General features: G+C 35.3%; 1 protein-coding gene across 2 annotated transcripts in view; it reads right to left on the minus strand.

Moving 5' to 3' along the window:
* Positions 1 to 19,443, minus strand: part of LOC150087035 (tetratricopeptide repeat protein 37) — a 702,248-nt gene that overhangs the window by 388,816 nt on the left and 293,989 nt on the right. For both annotated transcript variants that reach the window (XM_090371768.1, XM_090371767.1), the window contains exon 17: positions 10,927 to 11,034. In XM_090371768.1, coding sequence (XP_090227894.1) covers positions 10,927 to 11,034 — 108 coding nt within the window. The remainder of the gene's footprint in view (positions 1 to 10,926; positions 11,035 to 19,443) is intronic.

Consider the following 19,443-nt stretch of genomic DNA (forward strand, 5'->3'; position numbering starts at 1 on the left):
CCTCCTGTGGTCTTCCGTCAAAAGAATGTCAGAAGGATTTGGACGAATCTTAAAGCTAAGAAAGCTTCAGGTCCTGATAGTATTTCTTCACTTGTTCTCAAAACCTGTGCTCCTGAACTTACTCCTGTTCTTTGCCACCTTTTTTCACTTTCTTATTCCAAAGGTGTTTTTCCTTCTGCTTGGAAATTTGCTCATATCCAGCCAGTTCTTAAAAAGGGTGACAAATCCCTCATTTCCAATTATCGTCCCATTGCAATTACTTCTACTTTTTCTAAAGTAATGGAAAAATCAATTAACCGCCAACTCTTAAACTACTTAGAAACCTTCCGTCTAATCAACGATCGCCAGTATGGATTCCGTCAGTGTTGATACACTGGTGATATTCTAGCCTGTGTTACCCATTTATGGACAAATTGAATGCAAAATATCGGTGAAACACAAGCAGTTCCTCTTGACATCTCAAAGGCTTCAATCATGTTTGGCATAAAGGTCTTCTAAACAAGCTTCCATCTTATGGTTTGCCAATTATATTTTTTAATTATTTATCCAGTTTTCTCTCTGAACACTCACTGAAGGTGATGGTAGATGACTCTCTATCTTCTAACTTCTCCACTAATGCTGGTGTCCCCCCAAGGTTCAGTTCTTTCCCCCACTCTTTTTCTCTTGTATATTAATGACCTTCTTCCACTTCCTGGAAATCCTATCCATAGTTTTGCCGATAATAGCACATTGCAGTCACTTTCCATTTTGAGAAACCTTGCCTTGCTCAATCAGCTTTAACTTCTTGAATATCCACTACCAATTCCTTAAATGCTGATCTCTAGGGAATTCTCCAGTGGGGCAAAGACAACTTAGTTGATCTCAATCCTTCTAAAACTCAGTACTGTCTTTTATCTCCCAAAAAGGATTCTTCTGCTCCTATGCTTATCTTTGGCTTTGGTGACACTCTGATTTCTAGGCAAAATGATATATCTCTTTTGGGGATTACCCTGACTTCTAATCTCTCTTGGCACAAGTACATTACTAATATTGCTTCATCTGCATCTAAAAAACTTTGTTTTCTGTTTTGCTCCCGGCGTTACTTTTCTTCCAAACAGTTGTTCACTCTGTACAAATTGCAATTCCACCCTACCATGGAATATTGTTCCTACATCTGGGGCGGTGCCCCCAAAACCTCTCTCAGGCTTCTAGATTCCATTAAGAAGAGGGTAGTTAGGTTAATTAATGACTCATCTCTAACAGAATCTCTCCACTCTATCTCATAGATGTACTGTTTCTGCTGCATGCCTTTTCTACATTTCATTTCATTTCATTCATTCATTCATTTATTAATTACACACAATATAGTCTCAACATTATGTACATAAAATATATGCCTTTTCTACAGATACTTCCATGGGAACTGTGTTTCTGAATTTGCTTCTATAATTCACGCTGTCTCTCAAAACAGTCCGAACATGTGCTGCCACCAGCCAACATCCATTTACCGTCCAACTTCAAACTCACAGAACCAACTTTTCATCTTTCTCGTTTATTCGTTCAACTGCCGTTTTCTGGAACAACCTTCATTCATACGTATTTCCTGAAAATTACAGTCTACAGAAGTTCAAGTCTAATGTCAACAAATATCTTCTTTCATCTTCTCAACCTTCAACCAAAGCATGGTACTAAGTACTATAGGTTCTAATACCTTTCGTGTTTGGGGTTTTCATAAAAAAAAAAAAAAAATGCAATTACTATCGTGTTGCCTTTACCTCAATCTTTTTTAAAATTATGGAGAAATATATTAAAATCAGTTTCAAAAACTTTTAACTGACTAATAACTGAATCCTGGATTCTATCAGCATTGGTCCACAGGGTATCAGCTTGTCTATTGCACTGTTCTTTGGATAAATTCCACAAAAAAAAAAAAAAAAATCTGGTGACCTTGCCTTTTATGTCATACCTAATCAAAAGTATTTGATCAGACTGGGCATAAAAGTTTTTCTAAACAAGTTTTCAACCTATGATCTATCTGCTTTTTATAATTGGTTGGTAAGCTTCCTCTCTGGACACTTGCTATTTGTGACAGTTTTATAGATCATTATTTTGTAGACTGCATATCAATGGTTTCTCAATGACCGTATCAGTCCCTCTGCATAAACAATAGCTGTGTATTAGTCAATTTGTGTATTTTTTTTTTTTTAAACTCTGCTTATGATACTGTTAATTAAAAAAATTACATTTAAAAATTAAAAGTATTAATCAAAAATATGTTCCTGCTTCTCAAGGTACTCGTAATTATTGTGTTTATATTTTTAAATATGATTTCTTACATAAAAGGGTTTCTCATTGAATATCACTGCTGAAGCCAAGATTTTTAATTCCTGGTAACCAATACACTTATCAGAATTAAAAGAGCTACTTCATATAAAAAGCAGCTCACTGGAAAATTTATGGATCTAAATTTGTCATTTGCATCATCTCAGTCTGATCTTTCAATCTCAGTGCTTATTATCTTAAAAATAAAATGTGGCGCACAGATTTCATCAGAGATCTTTACCAATTTGCATAGAAAAAACACTAGAACCTTCTAATTCTAGGTTGGCTATAGCTCTTGTTGGGGATAACTATAATTATTATTAAAAAAAAATAAATAAACTTCATATAGTGACTTTAATTTATCAACTTCTCCCTCATCTATGATGATGTTAGTCAGTTAATTTTTGTTGAGTTTTGTGTTAAATCACATGAAATTACAGTTTCAACAAAAAATGTCAAGCATTACATCTGATATTTAAAAATTCCATTAGTCAAAGTTATACAAGGGAGTACCCCAACCTGTCACTCATAACAGGTTGGGGTACTTCTTTTGTATCTGATCACATACCCCTATTCCTTTACTGTAAATGTTTCCAATATTCAAAAAGCTTTCCTTATTCTATAGAGGCACCATATCAAAAAATAAATCAAAAACTTGTTACCAAAATTATCAGAATTTCTTTGCCACATGAATTATTGAACATTTGTACCCTACTTTCTGAATGTCTCATTAATCATGCTTTGAACTAATTATTCAAAGTATAAGAGGAAGGCAACTTGCTATGAATGATTTCACAATATGAGATATTATAAAAATGGTGGATTTGCAATGAACTTGCTTATTATTGAGATGGCTCTTTTATTGCTTAATTTGAATTTCTGCTATCTCTAAACTAAGGTAGGATTAAAAATTGGATGTTGTTTTGGCTTTAAAAAAAATTGTATATATATATATATATATATATATATATATATATTTTTTTTTTTTTTTTTTAACTCAAAAAGGGTGAAAAGTAACATTTTTACAGGTTAAAACTTCTCATTCAGAATATATATATTTACTTATTTATTTAAATATACATAAAAGGAGAAAGGTAAAAGGAAGATGGCAGGGGGACTTATGGACAAGGGCCAATGACAGACAGAAAACACCCAATGATCATAATAAATATGTTATGTATTAATGAAAGTTAAAGAAAAAAACAAAAATTGACACTTGAGAAGGGTTGTGCGATATGTGACAATATATTTTTATCTTGTATAAAAAAGTAAATTATGCTTTTTTCCTTTTTCAATATCTATACTTTTTTGATATCTATACTTTCTCCTTTTGCTTGTCTCATCTTTCTATTTTGTCTTCCCACCAAACAATTTTAACTGGCTTTCAAATTATCCAAATTATTGCAATTTTCTAGTTTCATTATTTCTTTTTAATAAGAGTTCTCTCTCCAGCAAATTAATCTGTTTTATCTATTATCCCAGACCTAACCTTATTCCTAACATCATAACTAAAATTTCTCATGGAGTCAGCCACTTCAGTATTCAACAGTTACCAGAAAGAGCATATTTATTTTTTTCCATCTCAACATCAATACATTGTTTCATGTTCCAATGTTCAGAATCCCAGAGAAAATAAAGAATGGACACTAGCAGCCATTTTCTTCCCTCTGCTAAAACTTGTTAAAAGAACACTTTCAGTGAGCACAAGAAAATTATATATATATATATATATATATACACACACACACACACATGCAGTGCTTTTTTTGTGACAGTACGCAACAGTACAGCATCCCGTTACAAAAAACCTTTATTAACAGTGACGTGTGACATTTGGATGCAATGCACTTCAAAATTTATAATATTCCATAAATTTTTTCACGTTTACCTACTATTCAAATAAGCTTAAAATGATTTAACTAAATTTGCATTTTTTACTGTCTATTGTTAAGATATTTTCTATATAAAACTGTATAACCATTTTTATAATTCTAAATGATTCAGTCAGACCTCTGTTTAATTATTTTGAATTCCCCTTGGAAGTTACATTTAAAATAGTTTCGGTTGAGGGAAGAAAATTTTCATATAGCGAATGGATTAGGAGAGAATTAACCTGGTAGGGCGTGTTCGCATTTCTGGCCTTCAGGCAATTAGTGCTGCTGCGCGAGTTAAGAGAGCTAAAGTGATTAGTATTGTATAACTTAGTGGTACCTGATAAAACATATCTGACCACCTGTCCCACATACAGAGAAGTCGCACTGGTCAAGAGTGAGCAGATCAAGGGGTATTCCCAATGGGCTCTGGCCCACCTTCTACTGCAGTGGTGTCCAACCTTTTCCAGTACCGGGACCATATTAAAAAAAATTCAAAGTTTCTTTAGTGTGTTACATTTTCAATATCTTATTGCATGTAAAAGTAAAATTGAAAATATTCAAAAATTTTATTAAGTACAATACACAATTACATTTACTGAACTAAAAATGATTTAATGAGAAAAATTTTTTGATAATAAAATTTAAAATGCTGTTTTAGTTCACTTTCCTCGTGGGTCGTAGGTTGGACACTGTGAATCAACTGTAAGCACCCCGTTCGAGAATTAGAAAAGTGATTTTCTTTTACCCCATAAATAATCATCTGTTATTTTGCGGAAGTGCGTTATCCACATTTTTCTGAAAATTTTCCCTATCTCTGTTTACGCTTTACTTTACCTGAATATCCAAATGATACCATTATTTTGGACAGGTTCAAAAACAGAAAAGAAAAAAAATTTAAATTTAAGAACTAGTGACAATACCGATGGCGAGATAAGGAAAACGAAGGCATTAAACCTTCTAAACATGAAATGTTGGCATTTGGTGAAAATGAAGTTAGAAAATTGTCAATTAGAGTTAAATACAATTCGTGGATACCTAATTGATAAGAAGGTTTCCGAAGAATTTAAGCATTTGATGAACGCTCTGAGTACGATACCAATTTCACCGAGTGAATGTGGATGAGAATTTTCAGAAATAAATCTGATCGCCAACCATTGCTTCATTGATAACAAAAAGTTTCTTCACTACTGTTTCTTAAAATTGTGGGCCATCCGCTGGCGTGCTGCGATTCAGCAAAATATGTCGATTCATGGCTGCTTCGGAAATGTCATTCAGCAACCGATACAAAGAGCAGGAAAAGAAGTCAGCATAGGGTGTCGGATGAGAACTTAATAAAAATTTGGAATATTCTACAAAAACTTTATTATGAAATTATTTTTACTTATTTTTTTATATACTTGAATAATAAATTTATGCTTAATAAACTGTGTTAACATACTTAATTTCTTGTTCTTATTCTAAAAAAAAAAATTACTACTAAAGTAACAATATCGGGGGGGGGGGATTAGAGTATTTTTCATATCCTTTTAATTTTCAATTTTTCCCAATAGCAAAGAATGAGTACCAGCACCTATTTTTTTACAAAAAAAAAGCAGTGTATACATGTATACAAGTGTAAAAAAATGTGGAAAAGGTTTAATTATTTTGGAGTATCACAGTTAATACAGTATTTCTTTATACTTCAAAAAAAAAAAAAAAAAAAAAAACCTTGACACTAAACAATGGCTTTAACATGTGTAAACCTGAAATATCTGACTTATCCCTGGGAGGGGCACAATTAGTCCAATATTCTCGAATCTATCCAAAGACAGCACTCAGGTAATCAGCATTTCTTCTCTCACATATACATATTTACTCCACTCCCTATTATACCAATAAGCAGTTACTGTTGCATGCATTTTCTGCAGATATTTTAATCAGCACTGTGGAATTACAGGTGTCATTTCAATCTGAAATGACACCTATAATTCCATTTCCTCCTGTCTAACTAGTCTGAACACCTAAATGTTACAAATGAAATGAAGAAAAACAAGAAACCACAAAGAGCAGTATTCCTCCAATGTTCACTGAATTAGTGCAGTTCCATCAGAGAAAAATAAAATTTAATAAATATTTAGTGTCACCGAAAAGTAATTATTTAAGAATCCAAATAATTCTGCATTTTTTCTTTATATTTTTTTAAGCATACCTGCAGATTAAACTTTTATATACCATTTATGCTTCTACAGTAGAATTTCAGAATAACAGCACATTCAGGGATTCGAGGTACCGTTATTTTGATTTTTCTGTTATCTAGAAAGTTTTATTTTTAATATATTTAATGCAGAAATATTAAGGCTAAATAAGAAAGAGAGAAATTAAGAATGTAATTTTATTAATTGCACATAAAAAACATAAACATGTTGACGATCCAATGTTATATTCTGCCATTAATACACTCCTCGTTACACCCAGTTCTATTTTTTTTATTATATCAAGTTTAGTCTGCGCAGGTAGCACCATGGTATCGTCATCGTCTGCCCCACACTGGATGGAAAAGACCCGGTTTCAAATTCCATCAATGACACAAGGAACTTTTATGGGCGTTTTTCACTCTGTAGCTGAGTTAGTCGGTCTCAGGCGTAGATAGCAAGGTTTTTCCTCCCTGGAGTTTTTTGTCCAGCAAAACAGGAAAATCGACCAGAGAACAATACACATAGGTATATGAATTCACTTTCCGGGTGACCGTAACATAATAGTTGGGATTATATCAAGTTTGTCACTAAGCTTTAATGTTGCTCCTCTTTTCTTCTCTATATATGAGGTTTATTAACTTTAGGAGCCATAGTAAAGAGTTTTTAATTTAAAATAAATGTAAAACAGCGGTATAATCCGTGATATCAGTACAGAATTCACTTTCAAAATGGTGAACATAAACAAATACAGTAATCACCTGACTTGCCATTTTCTTTTTTCAGCACTGCAAGACATCTGTGTTGTATGATCTCAGTGTGCTGTTAGCTCAAATGTTCCGTTATTTGGGGTACCGTTATTTCGACTACTATCTATTCCTAATAGTTTTATACCAGCTTAACGTTCTTATATTCAAACACAACAAAGTCTCTTTAAGTGCCAATCAATGATAAGTAAGCAATGTACACATTGCATTATATTTCAGGAGTTATTACATTTCAGTTGTTTAAATTACCTGAATTTTTTCATCTTCTGTGATTCATACAAGTGAAAAGTAAATAATTAACTTTTCACTTCTTTAATCAATTAATACAAATTAATCATTTACTAAATTAATTAATTATAAATAGAATAAACAAACAGTAATAATTCATTATTTATATATTTAATAAATTAATATCAAAACTCAAAAATCTTTAAAAAATGAAAGAAAAAAAATAGCTGTTTCTGAAGAGCAAATGAGCAGTGCTTGAACTCAGAATTTTTCTTTTCTGTGCACAGCCACCACATTGCCCATTCAACCTTGCATTTCTGTACACAAGTTCAGGCATCTTGGTTAATTATATATAGATAATCCAACATATGTACACAGAAGAAAAGAGTTGGATTTTTATTTGCCTGATTATAATGAAATTTGATTATAATGATTTTAATGAAAAGTGGCTTATTTGTTTGATTACACTGAACAACAAATTTTGGGTCATATCTTGTAACAGGCGTGAAAGTAAGTTTGACTCTTGAAAAAAAGTTGTTTTTTTATATTTATAAGATGTACTTTTTTTATTTATATGGCAATAAGATGTAGCTACAAACATGCCTGTATCAAACACGGGATCTTTTCACCTTTCGCTTGTATTCAGCTTTGAGAGCATCCCATTTTTCACCATCTGAAAATAATCAGCTAAAATGGCAGAACTCTATTTGCTTTTGTATCTTTGTTTCGTCACTGATGGAAGTGCTCACCACGTTCGTTGCTGACGGCACCACAGTTTGGCAGGAAGAAATCTCAGAATTAGTGCAAGAAGTGCATCTTCAATGACACGTTGCACCCAGTTTTTCATAAGTAATGAGATCTTCCACAAGCTGCCTGTAGTTGTCAGCTTTAACATTTCCTAGAAAACCAGTCGAAACATTTCAAAAGGCTTTCCATGCTGATTTCTCACTATCACTGAGGACACATTTGAACCGTTCATCTTTGAAAAGTTGCTTTGTTTGTGGACCAATGAATATGGCTGCCTTAATCTTCTCTGTACTAAATCTTGGGAATTTCTCTTGCAAGTATGTGAATGCAGAACCATTCACTTCCAAAGCCTTCACGAAATTTTTCATGAGACCCAGTTTGATGTGTAGTGGTGGAAACAAACTTTATTTGGATCTACCAGATCTTGCAAATACTATGTTCTTTAGTCCAGGTGTTAATGATTTTCATTGAGGCCAACTCTTCTTCTCGTAGCGTATATCCTTGGCACAATTATCCCACTTGCAGAGAAAGCAACAATATGTGTAACCTTTTTGTAGTCCTAATAAAATGGCAATTACCATGAAATCATCAGATATCTGTCACTCATACTTCTGATCAGGACTGTGCCGAGCCAGTTTAGTACCCAAGGCAAGGATGAAAAATTGCACCCTTCCCTAAAATATATATATATACATATATAAAAAAAAATGATTATAAAAAATATGACTTATTTAAAATACATTACTGGTACATGTTTTATTAAAAAATTCAAATTGAGGTTATAAAAATGACAACCAGTGGGACAACAACCATGGCGGTGCCCCAGATAGTACTGGCGTGCAGAGCTTGGTATCTATACAGTGGTACAACAAAGATTTTTGTCTTGCAAAAGCAAGATGATAAACAGATTGGAATAATTAAAGCATAAAATCAAAAACATTGGTAATTATTTAATCTTTCTTTTGGTGCACCTTTCAGCTTTTAACCTGAGGCAAGAGTCTCATTCGCCTCACTCTCGGCAGGGCTCTGCTTCTGATAGTGCGTACCTAAGAGGATGTTCTCTGTGTTTGTGCATGTTTCTTTTTTGTGGATGACATAAGCAAGAGGTACTAAAGTTATTTCCATTGTGTAATAACACAGTCTTAAGGCTAAGCTTAGAAGTAGCTATAAATAGTTGCCATTCTTTGGGAATGTGCCTCATGTTCATTGCTGCCATTAGACCATCATCAACATCCTTACAAATAGTGAGTTCACCCCCTGTTTGATAGTATTTATCATAGTCATTATTTTTAGTACGAAATGTTGTCACTTTCACAGAATGATCTAGAAGATTCTATTTTGGGTGTAAAGTGGCCCTACTTGAGGCCAAAAGCTTTGCCATATTCTTCGGCAGTTCGAGATCCCTGATGAGGTCATTAAGCTCACTTTCTCTGATCTTATGTGGTTCAGAATGACAAAGGTTTGGACAAAATAGGGGATCCCTTGACGTAGACGGCTGCTGTACTTCTTCGTGTATATGAAGTCGATGTTCATCAGTGTCTTCATCTTCATCAGTGTACAGAAAACGGTCAGGTGGTACTTCACTGTGAAGCACAGGATGAATTTATATTTGAGTATATAACTGTCCACTTTTTCTTCATTGTCATCCCTTTTTTTTAATAGGAAGCACCATACAGAAGTAACAGTCTGTGACGCGATTTGCTGGCTCCTTCCATATCATGGGCACTGCGAAAGGCATAAAACATCCCTTTCGATTCATCCATGCATTGAGTTTTGATGAACAGGTAGTGCAGCATATCAGTGGAGCCCAGTACTTGTCCTGGTCACCTACTTCACACCCAAAGTACAAGAAGCAGGCCTTTTTTGTTGAAGACGTGGAGAAGTCATATTAGCTTCAAGAAAGCTAATGTGATTTCTCCACATCTTCAACTGAGAACAAATCACCCAGCACCTGTGTTCGAGGATTATTGCAACAGAGTTGAAGATACATTTGAGGCAACAACTTATCATGTGATGCAGAGCAAAGCAACAGTTGCCAATCACGTGATAAGACCATGGTGATACTGAAACTGAGGTGTTGCCATGCATTTTGCCAAGAGCAGTAGTTGATAATGTAGAGTAACTCGCTAATGTGAGACTCCAATTGTAATTCCAAAACAAGAGCGAATCGATAAATTTTAATGTGATTTTCGTATTCAGCAGCATAAAATTAGTTAAGATTGGGTATTTTTGTTTTCATAACATTTTATGTGTTGACCAGTGTTATATCTAATTATATGAAATCTGATTATAATGATTTCAATGAAAAATGGACCGTTCAACAAATATTTCACAAATGAGCCAAATATAATATTTGAAGAAAATCTGTTCACCAGTTGAATTTTCATATTATAATACTAGTACTACTACTAATATGTAGATGGACAGACATATGAACAGCATAATGAAGCTAATAGGTACTTCAGAGAATTGCAAACATGTCTAAAAATAAAATGGTTTGTTTATGATACTCTTCCTAAATTTAACATATACAGACTAAAGATATATGCTTTTCAATTATAAAGGTATACTAGACTTTATACATTTTGCTTAAAGCTTTTGCTTGTAATTCTCAACACATTCTTTACTATCCTTTTAATAAAGGCAGTAAAGTATGTGGTGGGAATTACAAGGGTGGCTTCAATCAAAATGACTAATGAAAAAAATTTTAAACTAAAAATAAATTGTGTTACTACTTGAGAAATACAGTTATACAAACAATTACAAAGCAATCTGCATCATTTACAATCTAGAGAGGTTCTGAAAACAAAAAATTAACAAAATATTAAGAAAAATTACCTATCAGTAGGTTCAATGCGTAAAGCATTCTGTAGTGCATAAACAGCTTCTGTAGAATTACCACGTCTCATATAGCAGAGTCCTAGCTGGATCCATGCCCATTTTCCACTAGTAAATACATGTATGGATTCCTTTAAACATTGCCATTGCCATATTACAAAAAGCAATCCCCCCCCATACAAAACACACAAATTAATGTTTACTAATTTAAACCCAAATATTGAAATGCACATTACCTGTTCATGGTATGGTGCCACCAACAGCCACTATACTTAACACACACAGAGAATTGATGGACAACTTTGTTTTACCTCTTCCCCACCATGTGTGAAGGTAATATTCCACAAGTTTATAGCTACTGCTGCATAATAATCTTTTCAAATATGCACTATAATCTCCTATGGGCTGACAAATATGAAATATAAGCATAGGAGAAGAAGAATCCTTTTTGCGAGATATAAGACAAGACTGAGTTTTAGAAGGATTGAAATCAACTAAGTTGTCTTTGCCCCACTACGTGGAGGCAAACACAACTTTAGACAACAAAGTTGTTGTTGTTTGGTTTTTAGGAGCATTAGCAACTAAGGCCATATTGCTACGGGATATGCGGTGGTCATTCCTTGACCTTTCCGCATCCTCCGTATTTGGTGGTGACGGGCTCGAACACCGGTCTAATCAAGAAGCGTGTGCTACGCGCTGTTGCTCCTTCCCACCTGGCTACAGAGGCACCTAGACAACAAAGACAACCAGAATTACGTGGAGATTGGTATTTTAAGGAATTGGTAGCGGATATTCGAGAGGTTGAAGCTGATTGAGCAGGGCAAGGTTTTCAAAATGGAAAGTGCAATGCAATGTGCTACCATCAGCAAAACCATGGATAAAATTTCCAGTCACTGGAAGAAGATCATTAATATACAAGAGGAAAAGAGTGGGGTAAAGAACTGAACCTTGGGGGACACCGGCATTAGTGGAGAAGTTAAAGACAGAGAGCCATCTACCATCACCCTCAGTGAGCGATCAGAGAGAAAACTGGATAACCAATTACAAAAAACAGTTGGCAAACCATAAGATAGAAGCTTGTTTAGAAGACCTTTATGACAAACACGATAGAAAGCCTTTGAGATGTCAAGAGCAACTGCTTGTGTTCCACCAAACGTTTCTATTGAATTTGTCCATAAATGGGTAACATAAGCCAGAATATCACTAGTGGATCGACACTGATGGAATCCATAGTGGCGATCGTTGATCAGATGGAAGGTTTCTAGCTAGTTTAAGAGTTGGTGGTTAATTGATTTCTCCATTACTTTAGAAAGTGTAGAAGTAACTGCAATGGGACGATAATTGGATGGGGAGGGACTTGTCACCCTCTTTAGGAACTGGGTGGATATGAGAAAATTTTCAAGCAGAAGGAAAAACACCTTTGGAATAACAAAGTGAAAAAAGGCGGCAAAGAACAGGATTAAGTTCAGGAGCACAGGTTTTGAGAACAAGTGTTGAAATACCATCAGGACCTGGAGCTTTCTTAGCATCAAGATTAATCAAAATCCTTCTGACATCCTTTTGACGGAAGACCATAGGAGGCATTGAATGGAACAAGTTGGGAATGGTGGGAGGTGTTTTACCAAGGTCATTAATACATGAGTTGGAAGAAAAATGGGATGATAGCATGTCAGCTTTATCCTTGACTGAAGTGACAACAGAACCATCTTGTTTTAACAGCTGTGGGAGCAGAGATGGGCAAAAGTTGCGGCCAATAGCTTTGGCAAGAGACCAGAATGCTTGGCTACCATTAGGGCAAGAAGCAAGTTTTCTACTCTTAGCCTGTTCGAAATCTAGTTTGGACTGATTAATTACTGCTTTACAATTGTTGCGAGCTTTGGTGTAGGTAGAAAATGAAACTGAAGAATTGGAAACAAGCCAATTACGATATGTAACATTCGTCTCTTGAACAGCCTTAGCACATTTATTGGAAAACCAAAGTTTAGATAAAGGACGAGATTTTAAAGTAGAGTGTAGAATAAAGGATTCCATTCCTACAAGAATAATTTCACTGACACAATCTGAGCAAAAGGTTGACATCAGAAGTTTTGAAACAAAAGAAATCTCGTAGGTCATCCCATTTTTCATTCTTGTAATGCCAAACAATACGAGATTGGGAATAACCATGAGATAAAGGCTCCATTGGAGAAGAGACAATCACCAAGTTGTGATCTGAGGTAACAAAAGGACCCCTCACTTCGACCGTGTACTTAGAAGAGTTGTTTGTGAGAAAAAGATCAAGTGTGTTGGCTGTATGGTTAGGATTGTCCGGTATTCTTGTAGGTAAATGAACAATATGTGCAAGGTCATTAGAAATTGCAAAAAACCTCAGCATCTCGACCAGTTGGGTCGGTGTGACTAGAAAACGGAATCCAGCTGGAGTTTTAAACATTAAAATCACAAAGGAAAATTACCTCACTGTTAGGAAAGTTGGACTGGAGAAAGTCAAGTTTCAAAGAGAGGAGGTCAAACAGCTCCAAGTCATTAGTGGTGTTGGGAGAACGATAGAGACAACAGATGAATTTGCCACAATGAGGTAGAGAGATTTCAAGCCAGAGAAGATCGAAGAGAGGAGATTCCAAATTATTAATTCTCTGACAGGTATTATCGAAACGGACATATGCAGAAGTACCACCTTTGAGGTGAAAGGAATTATACAGCGAATAAATTGGGCAACTGAGATGAGCAGTGGTTGAATCAACTGATAACTGAGATTATGTCAGAAAAAGTACGTGGGGTTTGGCAGACTGCAAGTGGAAATGGATATCATTGAGACCATGTATATTTGTGAAATGAATTAAGAAGTGTTTGGGAGATTTAGATCTTTTCACAGATAAGCTTACTCTATTAGTTTGACAATTCATGGTGTATTTCATATAAGAAAAAGAGTGGGGGGGTGGCCTTGAAAATGCCCCCCACATACACACTACTCGGACTCTCTCCAGTCACTATCTGGCAGAGTAGAGGTAACAAGATTATACACTAGCTGATCCAGAAGCCTCCTAAAGAGTTACCAATAGGCTCAGTCCGATGTTCTAACTAGCAGCCGGCCTGCGAATACCATTTTAGAGCTATACCCTCGAAACGTAAGGAAGATTGGATCTCACCACGATGTTCATCATAACCTCAAAAGTCATCAGTCATATTGCTTGATGGAAGAGATGGGGATGGGTTGACCAGAACTTAGCTCAAGGTCATTTGCAAACATGCCATTCGTTTTTTGGAAGGTTTCTGTGTAGTCAATGCTGTTTACCTGGATTGCAAATAGGGTTGCTTGCACTCACTCAGTACATAATACTGTGTACTGAATCCTCCTCTTGAATCTGAGATGTCAATATCATGTTTTGATATTGGATCTGAAAGGTGAATAATCTTAAGTTCTGTATTATTTGTTGAAAGTGGCCCCTCAGTCCTAAGTGATGCATGTCCTTAACATTAACAACACAATGATGCCAAGCGATGTGTCAAAAACGATTCCCAATTCTTTTAATATGTAAAGATCAGCTTCACACAGGTGCCTATTCATACTGTAGTGAATCCCAACTAGTACTGCTGCACTATTTGGAAATTTGAGTAATAATTCTTTAGGCTCTACCACAGTAAGGGCTGGTTGTATTGAAGTGAAAGACTTGTCGAAAAATTAACTTTATACACACTTCTTATTAGTTTTAAAGTATTGAAAGGAGTACACAAAAGAGGAAGATGTGGAATTATAAATGGCTATACTGAAACTTTGTGATTTCAGGAGGGGATGGTTTTACTTCTCTAAATTTGGGCTTTTCAGTTTTATGTAAACTAAAAATTAGCTTGGCACTAGTCTGGATTTTATGAAAGAGATTCCATGCAAGAGCAATCGGCATTCCACCAGCGGTTTCAGTATATGCAATTACACAGGTGAGATTTTGTGATGGAAATTTCAGCTGCTGTATGTATTGGCTGTTGAGTAAGATGGAAGTAAAGTAGTTATTTCAGTCTGCTTTGTGCTTTATTAAAATTCCAATAGGTAATGAGACAACCTGCAATCGAATTAAACAGAAGATATGGTCAGAGAAGAATGGGTCATTCAATACTGACCATCCCATGCTTAGAAAAAGAGATTCTGAGCATATTAATAAGTCTATGGCTGACACAGTACCTATAGGTAGTTGAATATGAGTTGGAAAACCAGAAAATAACAGAGTCAGGTTATGGTTATTAAGGAATATTTTAATCCGTTGGCCTTTCGTATCCATGGTGGAAGATATCCACAACAGATGCTGAACACTGTAATCACTGAGTAAACAGAGAGGTAGGAGCTGTGTGATAAGATTGTCAAGTTCAGTCTGGGAGCAAAGATAAGTCAGCATAATAATACATGTTGACAAAAGGGTTATTGATATTCCTATTGCAAAGCAAAAACTGCCACAACTTCTAAGGAGGTTTGTTGTTGAATAATGTCTAGAAGGTATGGCAGATTTGGGGCAGAATTGCAACAACTCAACCAGCGGGAGTCTCAGACATCCTATCCGGTCTATCTATACAAAGTATGATTTGAGAATTAAAGAGAAACTTTTGAACAGGTGTGCTTACAGAAAGGTTTCCTGTAAGTATTGCATTAATCTGGATAAGTAAATCACTCAGGTCATCAAATTATTGCATCGACACCTTCGGTTCCACTGCATGAATTTATTCATTGTTTGGGTTTTGTTGATGAAGACTGATATGACTGCTTTTTGTGAGTTGTAGGTTTGAGTTTTGCCAGTCTTGCTTTAATTTGTCCTTTCTAGGAAAAGCCAGGTGTCCTGTTTTCATGGTATCATTTGCATGTAATTTTAGCATTGTGTCATCATTATACATACGAATATGGACTTGCATGTTAGCAAGATGTGATTTCACTTTCTTCTGGTCTTCAACAATTTTAAGTTTTTTCATTTCATGCAAGGTTGACTTAGCAACAGCTGGAATACTAATAGGAGTCTCATTAGATTCAGATTTATTTTGTATTTCTTTTTAGAAGTTAGCATAGTTTTGACTCAATTAGTAAAACAAATGTTCAGCTCAATACAGACATCTGTTTGAATTGAAGCTGAGCAGCAGTTTTGAGAGCAGCAGTTTTCCAAAGGTTTAGAAAATGCTAGATGGCTTCCTTTGCAGTTCAGACAAATAGAAGTGGAAACTGTACAATCTGTTTGAGAATGTTCCTTAGAAGTGAAAATAGGGTGCACAGCATGTCCTTGATATGTCTGAGAATGGCCATACTTTGGTACTTAAAACAGAAAATGGGACTGGGGATGAAGGTTCAAATCTTGAAATTTAAATGACTAGTCTTAATTGTCAATGGTAGAACTGGAGTAATAATTCTGAATGACAGACCTGGAATGCAGTTATGCTGCAGTCACAGCAAGAATTTGTTAAGGGACAATCTTGACTGACCAATTTGATTGAATACTATGATGCACCAAAGAACTGGATGCAAAAAATAATTTTTATATCACATACTTGGATTTCAGAAAAGCTTTTGATACTGTTGCATTAAAAAGACTGCTACACAAATTGGTGCAGTGTAGCATTAAGGACAAGTTACTGCTATGGATAGAAGGATGGTTGAGTGGGAGAAAATAGTGGTTATCGAGCAGCACTGTTCTTCATGGAATAATGTTACACGTGCAGTCCCCAGGGTTCAGTGCTGGGCCCATTGTTGTTTTCTGTGTTTATTAATGATATTGATGAAGGCATATCAGGCTTGATACAGAGATATACAAAGGTTAGCAGGATGGTTAATGACAGTAATCAAAGTATGCTACTGCAATAAAATGTATAAAAATTAGGCAGCTGGGTTGAGATGTTATGTTTGTTATTTTGGTTTTTAGGAGCATTAGCAACTAAGGCCATATTGCTCCAGGATATGCGATGGTCATTCCCTGACCTTTCCGCATCCTCCATATTTGGTGGTGTCGGGCTTGAACCCCGGTCTAATCAAGAAGTGTCTACGCACTGCTGCTCCTTCCCACCTGGCTACGGAGGCGCCAATGGGTTGAGAAGTAGCAATTGAAGTTTAATATTGGCAAATGCAATTTAATGCATATGAGTGGCAGTAATCCTAGATTAATGTACCAACTGTGTCATACCACATTCAGGGTATGGAGAATGAAAAAAACCTTGGGAGGAATTGTGTAGTCAGATATGATATTCCCTGAGAAGTGCACATAGGTTGCCAGAAAGCTCACAGGTTTTTGTCAATCATAAACAGGTATTTTTCCAGCAAGGATAAGGGGGGGGGGTTGGTAATTATCCCCACTATAAGGCAATGGTTAGGGCACATCTTGAGTACTGCATACAGGTCTGGAAGCATAATTTTAGGAAGAATATGGAATCAGGTGTTGGAATGGATCTCAATCAGATGTCAATATATCTCTCATTGAGGTGTTTAAGGCTTTGAATAGATTTGAGTAAGCTGCTGATGAATCCTTCCTTTTGCTCAGATTACAATGAGAGAGTATAAATTCAAATTGAGGAAAGATGGTTGCTTGATAGATGTGTGGAAAATTGCTTCCAGCCAGTGGATAATAAGAATAAATTCAAGGAAGACCTATGCAAACTATTAGAGGGGATTGAGAGATGATATGGGAAGTGTGGTTTTTTTTTTTTTTTTTGGTTGATTGCATCATTGCACTACTAATGCTAATCGAAATAATCAACTATATGAAGATAAGTTTATTATGAAATCAGTGAGCAAACTGACAAAGGAAAAAATATATAAATAAAAAAAAGACTAGCAATAGACCTGTTCATCCCCTCCTTCGAGGGGATGAACAGGTCTATATTCGATATGATTTTATCAAGGATAAATTCATATCGAATTGACTGATTTTTTTTTTTTTTTCCTCACTGTTTTTGTTGTTGATTTCATAATTGAGTAATTTGTATATAACTGATTATTTTTATTATAGAAACAGAATAACTGATTATTAATCATTCAATTATGCACATCACTTTTCCAAATGCAGTCAAACATTCTTGCTAACAAAGAATCCATGTTCTTTGTTAACAAGAATGTACTAGACCTGAAATGTTTCATAGTACTCATAAAGTTTAACAGTTATTTATCTCAAGAATGTAGTGATATCCTAATATATAAGACATCTTTTGATTTAATATTATTATTAATTTTTTGCAAATTAAATAACCTCTTAATCCAGCAGGCATTCAACATATCCCTTAAAAACTTAAGTAGATATCCATTCATATTTTCCTTCTGTTTATTTTCACTGTAGTGCTCTTAGTGAAGAAGCATATTAAATCTAAGGTGGTGCATCCAGTTGAAACGGATGGCTATTGGAATGGGAAAACAAAAATGAGAGCAGGAGAGTGTTATAGGCCTAAAGACTGTGATGAGTATACCCAACAACCGAACAGAGAAATAGTATGGACCAGTAAATTAGAATGTCTTGTAATGGGACACTAACTTTCCAGATATTGATTGGAACTTGTGAGTTGGTCACTCACACACTAGCAAGACTTTTGTGGATTTGTTGGAGGATTGTTTTCTACAGCAACAAGTTCGAGGAGCAACCGGGGGGGGGGGTAACACCCTTGATCTGATTATCAGCAGAGATGACGCATGCATTAGGAATTTGCGGATAAAGGAACCACAAGATGACAGTGATCACAGTCTACTGATGTGGGATTTACTTTAGCCATCAAGGCTAAAGGGAAGGGCTTTTGCTTTTGTAAAGGTTATCTCAGATATTTTATAAATTTTGTATAGTGGGATCGACTGATGATGTTAAAAACAGTGAATTATAAATGGGAGGTCTTCAAGGAATTAATCTTGGAAGCCACTAGACTTTTCAAACCAACTAAGAAATACTGTTCAAGATTTAGACTTAAATAGATGTCAGATGAACTAATGAGGCTTGTAGTAGAGAAGAAAAATGTGTGAGATGCAAATAAATGACCAGGTGACACAGAAGCCAACTGAAGATATAAGCTAGTCCGTAATCAAGTTACAAAGGAGGCCAGGCAGGAGAAGGCTGATTATGAGAAATACTTGGCAAAAGATGTAAATAAAAACAACAGACTTCTTTAGTTATGTAAACTCTAGAAGGAAGGGGATGAATCAGATTGATCCACTTGATGTTGGTGGTTCAACTATTGATGATCCTGCTCGGATAGCTGACAAACTGAATGAGTACATTGCATCTACATTCAAACATGAGGAATGCTGTAAGGAAGGGGTGGACAGAAGTTTACTAAACTCTAACAGCGATCTAAATGATTTTGTAATAACTGAGAGCAAAGTGGTGGAGAAATTGTTGAAGTTAAACAAAAAAAAAGGCACCTGGGGCAGATGGAATCGATCCAGTTATATTGAAGGAGGCAGCAAGGTAAGTAAGTAAACCCTTGGCCACAATTATGAGAGCATTCTTAGATTCAGGAGAGGTCCCCATGGACTGGATATGCACAAATGTATCTTCAATTCACAAAGGGTGTTCAAAG

The sequence above is a fragment of the Mastigoproctus giganteus genome, chromosome 4 (genome assembly GCF_048544385.1).
Source record: "Mastigoproctus giganteus isolate SK-2022 chromosome 4, ASM4854438v1, whole genome shotgun sequence".
In the NCBI taxonomy this organism is placed as follows: Eukaryota; Metazoa; Arthropoda; class Arachnida; order Uropygi; family Thelyphonidae; genus Mastigoproctus; species Mastigoproctus giganteus.